The 18,692-nt window shown below is 41.7% G+C and overlaps 1 protein-coding gene across 1 annotated transcript in view; it reads left to right on the top strand.

Moving 5' to 3' along the window:
• Xpr1 (xenotropic and polytropic retrovirus receptor 1) overlaps positions 1-16,884 on the top strand; it is a 153,112-nt gene extending 136,228 nt beyond the window's left edge. Inside the window, exons 12-15 of the mRNA XM_021176967.3 lie at positions 4,321-4,487; positions 7,239-7,378; positions 13,927-14,148; positions 16,257-16,884. Coding sequence (XP_021032626.1) covers positions 4,321-4,487; positions 7,239-7,378; positions 13,927-14,148; positions 16,257-16,317 — 590 coding nt within the window. The 3' untranslated portion in view covers positions 16,318-16,884. The remainder of the gene's footprint in view (positions 1-4,320; positions 4,488-7,238; positions 7,379-13,926; positions 14,149-16,256) is intronic.
• Positions 16,885-18,692: the final 1,808 nt, after the last annotated feature.

Raw genomic sequence — 18,692 nt, 5'->3', positions numbered from 1 at the left:
GTACTGATAGTTCAGTCAGAAGATAAACCTATGTGCAGTGAGAACATTGTAAGTTGAAATGTGTTCCATCCACTTAACCAACCACACATCCTAGCTTGTGCACTGTGGGGGAGCAGCTGCTTGGAGTCCTGAACTCATGACTGCTGGAGCTGTGCCCACTGCTGCCCCTGACACTGTGAGAGTGTCATGAAGCATAGAACTAATCAAAATGCAAACTGTCCTTTCTTCTGAGGTCATATGGCTTTTACGTTATTATATGCTGCAGATTATCTGTATATTCATTTCTCAGAGAACAGTAATAATCTCAGAAAACAGTGGTTTGATCTGGGGTCTATAGGAAGAATTTTTTAGGTACTAATCTCAGGCATTATTCAGTTTTCTCCACAGTTTGAACTTTGAAAATAGTATCTGCTCCATTTTACTTTTTATTTAATTTTAGGTTAAAAAGTAGTCACTATCAGAGTAGGACTGTCTTTGAGTGAAAAGACACCTCACATGGTGTCACTTTACAGTCCCTTCGGGAAGAGATGGAGTGTTGTGTGATGCTCTGGCTTCCTGCCTTTCACTCCTGACTTCTTATTTCACTTTTCATTCCTCTCATGGCTATGGCTTTGCAACTCTTATGAAATTTATTTTTATTTTAAATTCAATAGATGTCGTTTCTATAAATTTATTCCATATATTCTGCCTGTAATGTGGCAGATGTGTAAGAGATAGACTTCTCTGGTAGAATAGCAATGACTTGATTTTCTGTGATTCTCACCATTGCTAAAGTGATCTAGCAGGGTAAGCCAAGGTGTAATTGCTTGCCTAAAGTGATAGTAGCATCCTTCCAGTATGTCCCCTGAATACCAATGAAGGAGGAGGATCAAAGGAGGAACATTCTTTACCTGGGAAATGGGAAAGATAAAAAATGGGACCCAAGTGTAGCACAGGTGCATCATTGAAGCCTGAGGTAAAATGTCACTTACTCTGGAATAGTCTGGGAAGATACTTGTGTACTTTAAAAGTACATTTACATGTGTGTCTCCTATAAGTTTCATAGAATAAATGGGCTTAGAAAGAGGGAGCTGTTCATACATACCATTTTAACAAATGGTATAAAGACAAATGTCTATAAAGACAAGACAAAATTTTGAAATACAGGAAGATTAGCACACTTTGTTTTGTTTCAGTACTAATTTCTTTTCCTCTGACAATAATTTACATTTACATATTATTTCTTCAGTAACTAATAAGGAATATCAGTTTTCAGTAATAAGACTTGATACTACCTATACTCACTGTTACTCTGTGCAAATTCTCTCTAACAAACTAATAAATCGATTATTATTGAAAAGTTGAAATATTTGTAGATTACATGGCTTTTCATAAACATTTCATTTTAAAAGTGGCTAACATAATTTATCATCAAATATCTTGTCTTTTAACCTCTATGTTCATCTTATATTTTAAATAATGAAGACTACATTTCATTTTTGCAAACCTTAGTAGATAAATTGTGAACATGTTTTAATGCATCCATGAAACTGATAATTCATACTACTTAGCTGACCTCTGAACAAATTCAAATATACCTAGATAATTAATAATGTGTTAGACTCTTAGAATTCATATTCAGTGTTCTAATATAAATATTCAGACCAATATGCTTCTGAGGAAAACTTTTATGACTGTCTCAGTGCTTTATTGCTGTGAATAAAACATTATCACAGCCGTTCTTATAAAGGAAAACATTTGGATGACTTACAGTTTCAGAAGTTTAATCCATTGTCGTCATGGTGGGAAACATGGCAGAGTACAGGCAGACATGGTACTGGAGAAGGAGCTGAGAGTTCTACATCTCGATCCACAGGGAACAAAAGGAGGCTGTGTATTACACCGGGCATAGTTTGAACATAGGAGACCTAAAAACCTTTCTCCACAGTGACACTTCTTCCAACAAGGCCATACCTACTCCAACAAGACCACACCTCTTAATGGTGCCACTCTCTATGGGCCAAGCTTTTAAACAGTCTGTTGGACCAAACCTATTCAAACCACCACAGTGACTATAATTTAAACCTGGGTATTGTTTCCTATCCAGACAGAGCCTTTCTGGTTCTGTTCTGTTCTGTTCTGTTCTGTTCTGTTCTGTTCTGTTCTGTTCTGTTCTGTTCCTCCCCTCCCCTCCCCTCCCCTCCCCTCCCCTCCCCTCCCCTCCCCTCCCCTCCCCTCCCTCCCCTCTCTGGCTCCTTCTTTCTTCTTCCTCTTCCTCTTCTGTTTTCTTCTTTTTTTGATAGATCCTATTAGAGTTACTTGCCTTTCTCTCCTACTGACTGTCTAAAAGAAGCTACACCATCTCTTGAGTGGGAATATAGATTGGAGACACTGGGTTTTAGTGTTTCTTTTTTGTTGTTTTTTGTTGTTTGTTTGTTTGTTTGTTTGTTTGTTTTTTAAGACAGGGTTTCTCTGTGTAGCCCTGGCTGTCCTGGAACTCAGTTTGTAGACCAGGCTGGGCTCAAACTCAGAAATCCCCCTGCCTCTGCCTCCCAAGTGCTGGGATTAAAGGCGGTTTTAGTGTTTCTTGATTTAAATATTGCTGTCAGGTCCAATTTTATGCTACTGACTGTTGAATGTGGAGTTGAAAAAAGATGTACAGTAGACTAGCATTGTACGGTGTTTCTGTCATGCAGATAGAATGTATACAACCTCCGAAGGGTGGAGAAGAACAGAGTTTAACATAAAGAAGTGATAAATTCTGAGTGTCCATTATTTTAACATATTCCTAATTATAAGTTTATATGACTTACCATTTAATAATGATTGTTTCAGCAAACAGTTATGTATCTTATGAGTTGAGACATATTGACTCCAGTTGTTCTAGACCTGCAAGTATCAGTTCTTTTCTGACTATGCAATTCTGGTGTCAATAAATATCTGAGCCTTTAATTTACGAAAATACAGAACTGATCCTAAGGCCCAAGAAGGCATTCTGAAGGCAAGTCCATGTCTTTTCCAGTGTCATTTCAAGTTGTTACAAACTGTCTTCTGTGCTCCTTATATCTTACAAATCCCAGATGTAAACAACTTTTTAAACAGAACACACTTAAATACCAAAAGCCTTTTCAAAAATGTCTTCAGCCTTGAATGACCTCACTTCATCCGCCTAGCTTTTGCACTACTGTTTATTTCTTTTTCTAGAAATATCACAAATGCTACGGATGTTCATTTCCCTCTGTGGGAAACCCCCATTCTCCTTGATGTTTTTCAGCTCCTTGTTCTTTATTTGAACTCCGCTCTACTCCTGTAGCACGTCTGTCACTCAGTAAATTATCAGTTACCTTCGGATCATTCCACACTCAACTCATTAATAACTTTAAAATGATTAATAAATACTTGTTTATTTTAATAGGACAAGTTATGGAGAATGCATGAGACAATCTGAGAACCTGACCAAAATTTAAATTTTTTGAAGTTAGATCATGTGCACCATTATTTTCCCTGATAATTCAGAGCCAGATGATTGGTTACCTAGCCATATCTTGAAACCAGAGAACATCATGGGAACGCAGGGAGTTACCAAAGGAGGACTTCAGAGAGCAAACAGGGCACTTAAAACCAAAAAGATTAAATTGTATAACTATGTTTACAACTTATTTTTATTCTGATTTAATGTGCTCTGTTGTGTTCTCAGAATAAAACCAAACTTTCCAGCATAAAGACAAATTAGCCTTTGTATGAGTGATGTCTCTGGGGAGAAATAAATAAATAAATAGATAGATAGATAAGCAAGCCATTAAGCTCTGTAGCCTGAGGGAAGCTGGTTTCCACAAAGATCAAGGGCAAGTGCCTCTTCACAGCCTCTGTGTGTTCCTGACACATTCTCTGGAGTTGTCTGCTCCTGAACAATAAGCATTGCCGAGATCATGGGATGCTCTGAAGTAAAAAGCAGCCCCGGAGTTCCTGGAGAGAGAGTGGTGCGGGTTCTTTGTGATGGTTCTGTCTGTTTCACCCTATCTTTTACCCTAAGCTGCCACCTAATGGTAGGAGTTTAAATGACATGTTTAGAACATCCAAAGAGTATGTTGGAATGTTACAAACTCGTAGTAAACATTTGTATAATTTTGTATATTATTAGTTCAGTGATTGTTTTTGTACCTCAGGGAAATTATATTTGTTATTAACCTTTGTTAGACAATGATCTAAGGATGTGTATTTTAAGTTTGATTTCTTTATGGGCACTATGAAGACTCCATCTTTAATTGGTCTTACTTAGGAACTTGTGTTCAGTCCAGTAATCTTTTCTTTCCTTTTTGTTCTTCCCTCCTCTTTCTCCAGAACAAAATCACTCTGACACCGTGGTGTTCTTTTACCTGTGGGTCTTCTTTTGTATCATCAGTTCCTGCTATACCCTCATCTGGGATCTCAAGATGGACTGGGGTCTCTTTGATAAGAATGCAGGAGAAAACACTTTCCTCCGGGAAGAAATTGTATACCCTCAAAAAGTATGTATGGAATGTTCACACTTAAGGAAAAAAATTAAAATCTTAGATATATCTGTAGTTAGGTCATACAGCAGTACTGACCCAAGATCTAATTATATTAACTAACATGATTACAAAATAATTATCCAAAATACCAATCTAGTCCACAAAAAAATTTATCTTGTTTGCTATATGGTAGATACAGTGGGACATTTGTTAGAAGCGGGTGCCAACCCAATCAGTGTGGGAGTGTGTGTGTGTGTGTGTGTGTACTGTATATAATATATTTTCTATATTATATATTATTTTAGAAATTTACTGGCATATTAGAATACAGGGGTATGAGAAGCTGAATTTTAAATTAAAAAACAAAAGTATCCTTACACAGATGATTTAGTAAAGGTAAATGCTATTAGATCTTGAAAATGTTAAGCAATGGACTGGGAATCTAGCTGTCTGTATCCAATCTCAGCTTACCACCAACTAAGCCATTTAGTCAGCTAGACTGCAGGAGATTCTCAAAGGTAAGGGTGTTAGACTACATTAGCTCTTGATATGTTCTTTGGCCTAAAGTTCTGCTGTGGATAACGTTGATATCAAGTTAATAATTTTTTAAACATTTATTTATTTGTTTTATGTACATGAGTACACTGTGGATGTTTACAGACACACCAGAAGAGGGCATCAGATCCCATTATAGATGGTTGTGAGCCACCATTTGTTTGCTGGGAATTGAACTCAGGACCTCTGGAAGAGCAGTCAGTGTTCTAAACAACTGAGCCATCTCTCTAGACCTGAGTTAATAATGTTTTAACCTATACCTAAATGTCACCATTATATCAAATTTGTGTTTTGAAAAGTATGTGATTGTGCACTATTAAGTAGAGAAGGCAGAATGTAAGGATTGAAGCAAAGCGAGTATGCAGAATGCGCATGCGTGAGGTGACTTCAGGTGAGCTCTTGCATGAAAGCGAGGATCTTGAAGTGAAAGTTTAGAAAATATCGGGGGGAGAGAGAGAGAGAAAAGAAAAGAAAATATCACCAAGGCATTGAACATAGTTTTATAATTCTCAACTAAAGGGAAACAAGGGGGCGGGGCCAGGCAACAGAATGCAGGCACAAGCAGGCGCAGACTCAGAGTTCTAGTACCCTAGTACCATTTTAAAGAAAGAGAAGAGGGTCAGGGCAAGCTGCTCTGTGTTCTCCACGTGTGCGTTTCATGACTGGTGTTCGGTAAACACTGCAATACATTTGTTTCCTGTGCTGACTGCTCAAGTTCAGTGTCTCTTTAGAAGTGGTAGTCTGTTTTCTGCCATAGACTTCTCAGTTATTGGCTTCCATGTAGTGAGATTAGTCAGTAGAATCTTTCAGCCAGTTTCTTCATTATCACATAGTTTAATACTCTAGAAAATAAAGTGTACTTTCTTGAATTATAATTGCAAATGTATAAGAAAAAAGTGAAGAAGCCATTTGTGAAGTCCAATGAATCTTCCTTATGAAATCCTGTTACAGTCCTCATACAGTTTCTGCCTGCCTTCTCTCAGTGGGGAATCTAGGTTGAAGGTGTGTGTGTAATGAAACTAGGAAGGGAACCATGAAAGGGTTAAAAAGAGATCTTAAGGGAGGAGGGGTGGGAATAATGACTACATGGGACATGAAAGTAGAGGAGGAGCTATTGTGGGGGAAGGCAAGGGGACAAGAATGAATCTGAAGAATTGAGAATGAAGACTAAAGATGCCGATTGAAGCCTATGGCTGATTGTATGCTGCTTAAATTTGTAATTTAAAAACAAGTCAGCAGTCCATTGATAATGTCCATTGATAAAACTACTAATCAAAACAGCAAGACAGTTACAATTATAGAGGGCAAATGGGATGGGTAGTTACAAATGTTTGTCTCTAGGGAGTGGACAAAGAGGGCAGTAGAAGGGGACTGGTTGCAGGGTCTTGTTAACCCTCTAGTGGTGATTTAGGGTTGGAGAAATGGCTCTGTACCTAAGAGGACCTGTGTTCAGTTCCCAGCACCTCATGGCAGCTCACAGCCATCTGTAACTCCAATGCCAGGGACTCATTATCTTCTCCTGGCCTCCAAAGGCACCAGGCACACACATACTACACATGCCAGCAAACACTCACACACATAAAAGAATACTTTTAAAAAGTAAATGAAATAAATACTACAGCTTAGCACATAGGAGTTCTAGTTACCAAAATGCCACAGCCTTGAAATTCATTTTAAAGTGCTAATTTTGCTTAGTAATAAGTAAATCATATATTCTGGGATCTATTGGCAGTTGTGTATTTCAGACTCTTGGGTAAACTGTATTAGCTGAATACTATGTTCAGTCATATTTCTGAAATCCAAGCCTCATTTTATTTTTCAACATCAAAATACAAGACAAAACTTGTATTACATGTGGGATAAAGAAATGTGAAAGAGTAAGTATAATTGGTACAGTTAATAGATGTGCTGTTCCCTGTGGTGCTAGTGACGTGGACATTGTCTTCCTGTGCTTCTCCTTGAGTGCAGTCTCAGCTGACCAGAGTGCTCACTTAGCTTAGAGTCTAAGCCTTAGTACAGCATGGGCACAAACAATGTTGGTTAAAGCTCATAACTGTTTCATCTTGAACAGTGCACTATTTAGGAAAGCTAAAACCTATGCAATGTTTCTCCATGAATCTTTGGTGGGACTGAAGTCTCAGCAGCTGATCCATTGCTGAGTACTTAGTGAGTAGATGATGAGAAACATACTCTGTTTGCTTGTGTTCCTAGGCCTATTACTACTGTGCCATCATAGAAGATGTGATATTGCGCTTCGCTTGGACTATCCAAATCTCTATTACTGCTACAACGTTTAAGCCTCATGTTGGGGACATCATTGCTACTGTCTTTGCACCCCTTGAGGTTTTCCGGTAAGCAAACTATTGAACAGTCTACCAAGGATTTCTTTAAAAGATGCCCAGTGTTAGGCCAGCATGCTGACTCAGCAGGTAAGACACTTATACCAAGTCTGATTCCCCAGATGACACAAGGAAATTGTCCTTGACCAATACATATGAGCTGTGGCATGCAGGTGCACACATATACACACAAGACAGTTAAATATAATTTTTAAAAAATGGGGGGCATAATCCAAGCACTTAGGAAAGCAGAAGCAAGTGTATTGCTGTGAGTTCAAGGCTAGCTTGATCTGCATAAAGAGTTCTAGACTAGTCAGAGATACATAATGAGATTCTGTCGCCTCCTCCTCCTCCATCATCATCATCATCATAAAAAGATAGATTTAAAAAATAGCAGGCATTTAGAAATGAACCAAAACATCTGCTGCTTTTTCTACTGTGAAAGAGAATCAAGAGGCACAGGATAGGAAGGAAGGTCTCCGGGAGTTTGAGTCCACGGCAGTGATGGCATGGAGCTCCTCCAGCACAGTGGACCAGGACCCACAAGATGGAGGCCAAAATGAGGGCCAAGTGTAAATTTCAAAGTTCCCAAGAGACCTTCTCTGGCCAGGCACCACCTCTCACATGTCCCATAGCCTTCACAGTAATACTGGGAAGAATCAACACATGAGTCTTTGGAGACATTTCATATTCAAACCATTATGATATATAATGCCTGCAGTCAAAGTTAAAATTATAAGAAAACTGTTAAAATACTTTTAATAGACCAAATTGAATAACAAAGAGAAAATGGAAAATACAGCTAAAAGCCACTGGCACCATAACCTGAAATGTATGGATCAGGAAATTAGAAAGGTTAAGATATTAGAAAAATAAAAAATAAAACAGCAAACCAAACCCAAAAGAAGGAGAGAAATAGATTAGATATTACCAGAGTACAAAGTAAATGTGCAGTGGGGAATTTTAACAAAAACAGATTCTTTAAAAGTGCAGCAGCTGGTAAGGGGCTCGCTTAAGACTAATCAGGGGAAGGGAGAAGATGGTGGACCTGTCAGACAGACTAAAGGCTGGGGGTGGGGCCTGCATGCACTAAGCCCTGATTCACCCCTAGCACAGGACAGAAGATCTGGAGATAGATTTTTGTTTTTTTAAACTTTTTAGTGATTCTTTGTGATTTCCCTATTATGTACCCCAATCCCACTCATATCCCTGCCCCCACGTATCTGCCCTTGCAACCTTAGGGTTGCAAAAAATTAAATAAAGCATAGAAAACATTTATTGTGGGAGCTATTGTATGTCACAGAGTGTCCCAGTCTACCCTTCTGTCCATGCATCTTCACTTGCAGATGTCCATTAGAATAAGTCATTGGTTTGGTTTGAGGCCTCTGGCTTCTGTGTCACTATGTGTCACTATCAATATTGGATCTTCACCAGGACTCCTCCCGGTGATCCTGCTGTTGCCCTGTGTCGTGGAGATCCTGCAGTTTTGGATCAGTAAGACTGACCTTGTTTCCATGCATCTCAACAGTCCATGGATGATAGAGATTTGTGGTGGGCAATCTCAAAGCCCCGGACCTGGGCCTGAATGGTAGCTGAGCTGGTCCCTTAGCCACACCACCAGGGCAAGCTCTCCAGCACTGCTCCAGCTAGGCCACCCAGTGCTTCCACAGCAGGAGGTAGAGTAAGCTTTCCTGCTGTCCTGCCCTCAGGGCCAGCTCACACACACCCACACCCACATCCAGAGCCAGCTCCACTGTGCTACCCAGTCAAGGCATGGGGGACAAGCTCCCAAGTTCTGCAGCTGGCAAGGGGCTCTCACAACCTAGGAGTTGGCTAACCTGTGCCTTTGTTATCAGGGCCAGCTTCTGGAGGTTTTCTTCAAGAGACTGTAAAGTACCATTAGATGAAATGATCAAATAATCCTCAAAAAAAACAAAAACAAAAACAAAAACAAAAACATAGTTTTACTGTGATCAGTAAGAAAAGGGAAAATCAGGGCTGGTGAGATGGCTCAGAAGGTAAGAGCACCGACTGCTCTTCCAAAGGTCCTGAGTTCAAATCCCAGCAACCACGTGGTGGCTCACAACCATCCGTAACAAGATCAGACACCCTCTTCTGGACTGTCTGAAGACAGCTACAGCATACTTACATATAATAAATAAATAAATCTTAAAAAATAAAAATAAATAAAAAAAAGAAAATGGAAAATCTGAGAAATCTATCTTTTGAAGACATCAAAATTTAAATCCTTATCAAGACTTTCCATGAAGAAAACTCCAGACATAGAGAATTCTTCCAAATAGTTGAAGTCAAAATTTTACTGTATTTTTTAAAAGCACTTCAGAGGAGAGGGATAAAGACAAGAATGCCTTAAAGTTTATGTGGCCAGCATGACCTGACATCATCTGGACCTCCCAGGAGGCTCCCAGACAGACTCTGTGCTGTAGCATAGCTGCAGAAATCCTGAGCACATTGGCCAATGAATCTGATGGTATCTAAAAAGGTTAATACTTGAAAATTTAGCCTCATTCTATGAATTAAGGTTTAATGTTTGTCTTAATTACTGTTCTCTTACTATGAAGAGACACCATGGCCAGTGCAACTTGTAAAAGGAAGCACCTAACTGGGGTCTTGCTTACAGTTTCAGAGGGTCAGTATATGATCGTGGCAGGAAGCATGGCAGCAGGCAGCCACAGTGCAGGAACAGTATCCAAGAGCTACATCTTGATCCACAGGCAGCAGGAAGATAAACTAAAGCCCATCCCCAGTGACACCTTCTCTAGCAAGGCCATTCCCCCAAATCCTTCCTAAACATTTCCACCAACTAGGGACCAAGCATTCAAGTATATGAGCCTGTGGGAGCCATGCTCATTCAAACCACCACAGTGTTAAAAAATCAAATTGTGTAATTTAACACAGTAATAGAATAAAGGGGGGATCCTGTTACGTATGGGAAAGACCATTGGTAACAATGCCTGGTGGGACAAAGGGACATACACCCTAAAATAGTCACAGTTATTTTAAGGGATGTGGCAGAGGAAGATTGCTGGAGATCAGGCTATGCAACATAGTGAAAATTTAAAACCAAATAAACAAAAGTTTCAACAATTTAAAAATCAATACTTGTTCCTGGGGGGTAAAAAAAAAAAAAAAACAAAACCGAAAAATATACAAGATAATAAACACCATCAGCTGTCCATTGTGGTTAGAGATGAACCTGTCCACTGACACCAGTTATGTTCCCACTGTGAACAAGTGTGGGCAGGGCATGGATGTAACAGCTTAATCCATATCATTTAATAACACAGGCTCACTAAAACACCCAGAAACAACTCTAGTGAGAGATTGGTAGATGTGTGACCATTGACAAGTCAGTGGTATGGTAGAGTGTGACTGTGTGTGTGTGTGTGTGTGTGTGTGTGTGTGTGTTTCAGATGGAGTCCTACTGAGTTACCCAGCCTAGATTCCAATTCCCTATGCATCCAAGGTTGACCCTGATCCTGCTGTTTCCTCCCAAGTGCTGGAATTACAGGTATATGGCAACTATGCTTGGCAGTTCTGTAATCTATAGAGAAACACAAAGGATAGCAAGACTGTCCTGAAAAGTACATAGTTTAGAGTAATATTCTGAGCTGCAGACTGGTCTTATAGAAAGAACAAGGCACTGCACCATGTCCATAGAGGTTAGACAAGCAGTGCACTGGAACAGAATGGGGCATCCAGAGACAGAAGGAGCTGCTTAACAGTGAAGAGAGAACATTAAACATGAGGCAGCTGACTCTCTGTATGGAAGAAAAAGACCCTGACTCCTACCACATCTGGTATACAGACTCAGTTACAGGTAGATCACAGAACTACAAATACGCCCTCTAGAAGTTGGTAGAGAGCCCTAGAGGTAGCATGCAGTGTAGTAATGTATTTTCATGTTTTAGGATGAAACCATGTGTTTTTATATACTAATCAAGCTATATACTACATGCAATCTTTAAGGTGTATGTGATATACTTCCTTTTAATTGCATATTTATAACTATCTTATGCATATGTGTGTGGATGCATGTGTATCATCGTGCACATGTAGAAGTCAGAGGACAGCTTGTGGAAATTGGTTCTCTCCTTCATGTGAGTCCCAGTGACTGCACTCAGATCCTCCCACTTGGGAGCACACACCTGCGGAGCCATCTCACTGACCTATATTTAAGTTTTTACGTAGCCTGAGAGAAATAAGTATCTGTTGGACTGACAGGTAACTCCTCAACAGTAACTGTGAGGCTAACAAAATCATTCGAGTTATGTTGTGGGTGTGCTGGGGAAAGCGAAGGCCTCTCTCCCGTGAAGCCTTCACCATGAAGCTGGCATGCACAAATGCGAGCATCTAAGGATAGTTTTAGAGAGGTGTCTAGTATTCCCGTGTTTCAGGACAAACATGGCCTGAAAATGAGATAGGATTGGAAGCAAAGCTAACCTTAAACACAGAAAGTGGAAAGTGTGTGCTCGTTTGTTGATGTCATTCATTTTTCTAGACTGTCTATCAGGTCTCCCGTCTTCATTTCCCCAAGTATGTATGTAGGTCTAATAACCAAATCCACTCTGCACCCTTGGCTGTCTCTGCTCTCATTTCTCCCCATTCTTCCTCTCAACTCATGCCTGTGTTCCCAGCTCTGAAAGTGGGCCGTTTTTAAAGACTATTTCATGTGTCTATGTGTGTGCATGTGTGAGTGGAGCACAAACACGCTATGTGCATTGCCGTGTGGAGATCAGAGTAGAAGCCTCAGTAGTTAGTTCTCTCCTGCTACCTTCTGGGATCTAGGACCAACCTTGTCTCCCTCTACTCAAGCACCTCTACCTGCTGAGCCATCTCACCAACTGTCAAACTAACCCATTCTTTAAACTATCTAGAATAGAATTACAGACCAAATACTCTGTGGTACAGGTATACCTCTGTCACTGCTCTTCATTCTTCACCGCCAGGGTGAGATTCCAGTGTTATCCAATTTCCCGGTAACACAGAAGCATAGGCAGAGAAACTTATCCATCATCTTTATAGCTAATAAGTGGTGGCGCCATTATGTGAATCTAGTCAGTCTTCTGGAGCTGAAGCCCCTGGATCATGGTGTTCTGATAACTCTTGCCTTTGGTTCTCTGTGTTTATCTTTTATCTCTCAGCAAAGCACTGTCTTCACTCAACTTCTCAGAATATGTTCTCTGTTCTCTCCAGCTTCTCAACTCTGTTACTGATTCTCCTTCCCCTTCCTGCCTGCATGTGTTGGGATGGTGCTCGGCACTCTTGTCTCTTTTAATCATATTCCTAAAGCCCTAACTGCCTTGATCTCCAGCACACTGTGCCATCTGCCTGCTGAGCCCTCCACAGGGCTATCTAGTGAGTAGGTAGCTGTAGCCTGACAGGAAGGATCTGCTTCTTTGGTCCTTGTAATGATGTCACCTTCACTCAGACCACTTGACAGGTTCTGTCAGCTTCATCTTCCTGTGGATCTCTAGTCTCAGCTTCGGGTCACCATTGCCTTCCTGGACTCCTGCTCCACCAAGTTTTCTAACCGGCCTCCCTCTGGGCTTTTTTCCCTGTTCCAGTTGCTTTTCCACGGTAGAGTAATCCATGTAGAACAAATCTTGTTGGTCTCAGACGCTCAGTGTGAGCTGTGGGCTCTTTCTGGTGGTTTATGGGGCCCTGTGTGCATGGCTGGACCTCCTCTCCCTCTCCATCTTACTTCTGCTGTTTTAACCACAGCTTCCATTCCAGTGCACCAACAGTCAGCCTTTTTCCTCCTCGTCCCCCCTACCTAAGACCTGTATCTCTAGGAGTCTCCTGTGACTTGCCTCCAGTATCACTCACACTTTTGTTGGATGCCACCTATCAAAATCAGTTTCCCTAAGCATTCTTAAGCTGGGGACTCTGGGTTGCTTGTCTTTGCTGTTAGGTCTGCAGGGCACCTAACAGCTGATTATTTACTCACTTCCCACTGCCGGGATAGAGGCGGAGACCCACCTGCGTCATTCAGTGCCACTTCCTCAGTTTTAATAAGCACTCAACAAATTAATAAACTTACTGGATAAAGAAAAATTATATTCCAAAATCAACTCTTGTTTCCTCCCCCACCTCCCAGTCCTCACCCCATCTTTCTCTTTCATTTTATTTATTGTGCGGATGTGCATCAGGGAGCAAAGTCTACTGTCATTCCTCAGATACCTTCCTCCTCTATTTGAGACAGCCTCTCATTGGCCTGGAACTTCACCTGGTAGACTGGGCTAGCTCTAGGGACCTGCATGTCTGTTCCCATCTTGCCACTGTTGGGATCACAAAAGCACCCACTGCGCCTGGCTTCTTACATGTGGGTATCTAGACTCGGGTCCTCACATTTATTAGGCAGATGCTCTCCTGACTGAACCATCATGGCCCTAGCTGTCTCTTTGATTTTAATAGTCTTGCCTGTAATTGTTTTGTTTTGTTTTCTCCTTAGTGAGCAGGAACTTGAGCCTCCTGAGGTTTACAAGTGGTAATATATTCAGATCTTAACGTGAATGTCTTTACCCCATGTTGTTTAGGCGGTTTGTGTGGAACTTCTTCCGTCTGGAGAACGAACATCTAAATAACTGTGGTGAATTCCGAGCCGTGCGGGACATCTCTGTGGCCCCCCTCAACGCGGATGACCAGACACTACTCGAGCAGATGATGGACCAGGAGGATGGGGTGCGAAACCGCCAGAAGAACCGGTCGTGGAAGTACAACCAGAGCATATCCCTGCGTAGGCCCCGCCTGGCTTCCCAGTACGTAGAGTAGAGCACTCCTGTGTGGCTAGCAGCGGGTAACATTAGCTTAAAAAGCTACTAGACTGGACCAGAGATGAAGTTGCTGGTATTCAACCATGCTTCCTCTTCAGACAGTAGTAACAAACCACCCCATAGGTCAGACTTGTAGAATATCTTCAGGAGCACATGAGAAGTGCCAGTGTGTCTATCACCTACTGAGCAGGGATGTAAAGGACCATAGGAAAAGTGTGCTGGGAAATGACTTACCTGATTCTTGAGTATGACATTTGTGTGCAGATAACCTTCGCGTTAGTTTAGAAATCCTGTCATTTGTGTAACCTTGACCAAAGTCTTTAATTTCTGTTAGCACTCTTCTGTACATTGGGATGTATATAGTTCAAAGAGAGATTAAGAAGAATCAATTTGTTGGGCAGTGGTGGCACACACCTTTAATCCCAGCTCTTGGAAGGCAGAGGCAGGCGGATTTCTGAGTTCAAGGCCAGAGTTCAATCTGGTCTACAGAGTGAGTCCAGGACAGCCAGGACTACACAGAGAAACCCTGTCTCGAAAAACCAAAAAAAAACTTTTAAAGAATCAGTTCATTATTTGTGAAATTTACCGAGCATCATCACAGAAAGCCCTCCGAAAGCTGAAGCTATCTTATAAAATCCACAGCTAGGATTCTTACCTGCCACTGACTTTGTATCCCAAAGCTAACGGTAAATGTAAAGCATACGGTGACTGCACTCGGTGTCGAGAGAATAGATAGAGACAGCAGAGTAGGTTACGGTGAAAAACGGAAGTTGGACATTTTTCTGAAGGTAAGGGAGTGCTTGGACAGGTGAAGACTGTGCCTGTGGGAATGGAGGGTAGGAAGGAAACACGTGTGCTCAGACAGTAGTGAGAAAATGTAATTGGATGGGCTCATCTGAACTGACCCACACCTGTAAGCCCAGCATTTTGACAGTGGAAGCAGTAGGATCATAGCTACACAGCAAGCCCAGGCCAGCCTGGTTTACACTAGATGCTATCTCAAAAACAAACAAATAGCCAAAGACTAAAAACTGCAAGCTTCATCTTGTAGGGAAAGAAAAAGAACAAAACAAAACATGTTCTTCCAAAGAGGAGTGACAGGAAAGGAGACTATGACACTGCATAGTGCAGTAGGAAAGGGAAATCGGGACAGTAAAGGCCTGGATCGGATTGTAAAGTGCGGTACAGGAGCATAGAGGAGACGAGCAGAAGGGGCTACAGTCCAGTGAGTACGGAAACCCAGGCCTACCAAAGCTTTAGCTACAGAGTGGGAATTTCCTGGAAAGAAAGAGAAGGAAAAAGCAGAAAACAGGAGAGTGAGTCTTAGGATGGAGGGAAGTAAAGTAGCAGAGGTCACAGCAGGAAGTGAGCCGGAAGAGCGCTGACTCAGCCCACTCTGTCCAGGGAGGCATGGCAGCCTGGGGTGCAGGAGCGCTGTGGGGAGGAGGGTGCTGAGGAGGCTAGCTGCAAGGCCTGGAGAAAAGGCTCACAGACCAGAGCTCCTCACCGTGAAGGTCTCATAGCTACCAGTAGAGGGCAGTCTAAACATGGTTTCTGATCAAGAGGGAGGCTCTTGGTGCTAGATGGCAGCCAGAGGAAGGCAGTTAGAAGAACAGACTTAAGGTACAAAGAGTTCAGGGAATCTAAGGTGAGACCTGAGTCTCAGCTCTGACGTCATAGATTCATGCAGCCTTAGCACAGCTTTAGCCTCCTGAATGTCAGCCCCCCCTCCATCTGTCAAGTGGGAGTAACAGATCTCCTGTCAGAGACACTGCCTTCACTCTTGAGGCTAATGAGTGTCGGGTTACCTAGTCCCATTTTTATACGGTACAAGAATCTCTGCACAGCCTCCTAAATCAGCAGTGCTAACAGTTTGACTGAGGCACCTGGCTGTCACTGGGTACCAGTGCTCAAACTCAGATCCTCATTTCCGGGCACTGCTCCGTCTGTTTAACTCAGCTCACTGCTGTTCCTACCTCTCCACTTGCAGTAGATAGCTCCTGGGTAGTGTGCATGCTTGCTGGTGGGAAGAGTGGACCCAGCAGCACTGCATGGGACTGATCATACATGTTTATTTCCTCTGATCATGCTAGATCCAAGGCTCGAGACACTAAGGTATTGATAGAAGACACAGATGACGAAGCTAACACTTGAATTTGCTGAAGTCTAGAGTAACAGCCTTGGTTTTCTACTCTACAATCCTTTCCTCGACCAACGCAACCTCCAGCACCTTTTTCCAGCTGAGAACAGGAGAAAACAGAACACGTTCCCGGGCTCTTCAGATCGGGTCCTATGGACTCCGAGCAAGCTCACTGTGTTTCTTTTCTTTTCTTCTGGTTTAATCTTCATTTTCTATTTTTAAAACAAATACTTCGTTTTGCCAATCAGAAGATGTTTTAAGGAACAAACACCTACTATCTTATGGATTGTTTACAATCACAAGGATACAGAAGCCCACCAGGATGAAGAGAAGCATTGGAAAGAACGTCTGATGCACAGCCCAGAGAGCTCAGCTTCGCCGGCCGGTTTTGACTGTCTGAAACCGGACACCGGTTTTTAAATTTTCTGTCAGTTTCTATGGAGAGTTTTTCCCTTCCTTCATAGCCAGTGCAGAGGCACTGGCAGCACTTGCAGGGAAAGTGCAGCTTGGAGCAGCACCTCCTCCACAAAGCTACTTTTAATTTGATGTGACTTTTCTCATCTGGGGAGGGCTTCGGGTGGGTGGGGAATATGCTGTATTCGTTACAGTACAGTTTCTCATTATTTATGAAACTTAACCATAAATGAATGCTACTCCTGTGAAGGGAGGCAGGAGGAACTGAGGCTCACTGGCATTGCGGAGGGTCAACCCCACACACCTCTTTCAGGAAACAACTAGTTGATTTTTTCCCCCTCATTTGTTTTAACTTTAAACCAAAGTTTTATTGCTAAATTTTAAGTTGCTGCTCTAGAGTCCCAAGCATCACTGTCATGACCAGGCAGGCATCCCCCTTGCATCCCAGTGGTGGAAATCCAGAGAAAAGGCTCTGACCGTTGTTTCTCTAGGAGCAGGTGCAGGATACAGTCACCCAAATACCAGTCACAAAAATGACGGTTTGCCATGTGCTTCTGCATGTAGGAGAATTGTAATCTTTACTAATGGAAAGACAGGCCTGTTTCAGATCCCTCACACTTTATTAGACATTTCCCCTTCTGGCCTCACCTTCTTCAGCCAGAATTTGATCAAATTAAAAGTCTTTTGTGGGGACTGTATTTCTGAGCATCTAGAACAAATCCTTTATATTCATTGACACAAAAGATTTTGGTGGCTATTTTTAAACCCAGCTGTATTAAAAGGTGATGTTGAATTTTATGACACCCCTACCATGGCCTGCTTTTAAATTCGGGGCTTCTAAACCTGGTTGTACTTTTAAAATTATATTTCTTAGAAAATTCAGGATATAAATACCTACTTTATTCTCTATCTCACCCCCTTTCTTCATAAATTCTCTAGAGAAGCCTAAAAACATACAGCGTTTGACTGTCTTGAAAATGGTTGGTTTCATATCTGGTACTCATCAGCTTGTCACTGGGAATCTAGATCGTTGGTAGTAGTGATGGCCCAGCATTCTTGAGACCCTTGATTTTCTCTCCAGCATGGGTCAGGGTAGAGAAACAGCCATTACTCAGTAAAATTAATATAAATACCAGGAAAAGGTAAATAAATGGCCCCACCCCTCAGATCTAGATAAAAGTCCCACATAGGAGAGTCATGAGCGTGTGCCCTTGTCAGATGAACTTCAGACTAAGAAAGCGGTGACTAGGGAAACAGCAGGAACACTTACATTGTTTTAAAACCTGGCTACTGCCCCTTAACTCGTGCTTTATCATTAGCTCCTCTTAGCTCCTCCTGCATATCAAACCCTTACTCACTAAAGTTACAGCACTGCTAAAATCCTACTGATTAACTCATCAGCTTCCGTTTACAAAGTTTCTTCCATTTTTATTCTGACAAAGTTCCATTTTTTTCCCTCCTTTCTGGATTGAGATTTTTAACAACACCTCGCCCCCCACCCCATACCCCAGAAAAGCTCACTCAATGTTGTAGGTTCTGTTGCTTTTTGTGTTTTGCCAAGCATGTCCCTTGCCCCAAAACTAAAGAGCAAACGTTTATTTAAAATAAAAACAAAGCTATAAATAAATTGTATACTTTATAATAATCAGTGGTAACAATTTAGAGACCCTGGCATATTAAAGGTTGCATTATTTCTATTTAGATTTTTTTTCCCTTACTATTTTGGGGTTTTGTACTTTAAAGCTGGGGATAGATTTCACTGGTTTCTGAGGTAACAGCAGTAATGATTAGGAATATATAGAAAAGTTCAGTGACCAGTCATTTCTTGTACAAATAAAATCAGTGGTACTGTGTATCCAGAGCCCTGTGAATTGTCAGCTTCTTTCTCTGGTAGTGAGCTGAATGGCGGCACACACTCCTCACAGTTCACTTCTGATGTTCCAGCTCTCTGATGTCTTTATGTCAGTTAACACAG

This window comes from Mus caroli, unplaced genomic scaffold, assembly GCF_978045245.1.
Source record: "Mus caroli unplaced genomic scaffold, Mus_caroli_1 scaffold_1, whole genome shotgun sequence".
Taxonomy (NCBI): Eukaryota; Metazoa; Chordata; class Mammalia; order Rodentia; family Muridae; genus Mus; species Mus caroli.
Note: the sequence above shows the minus strand (reverse complement) of the source record. Positions and strands in the feature narration are given on the sequence as shown.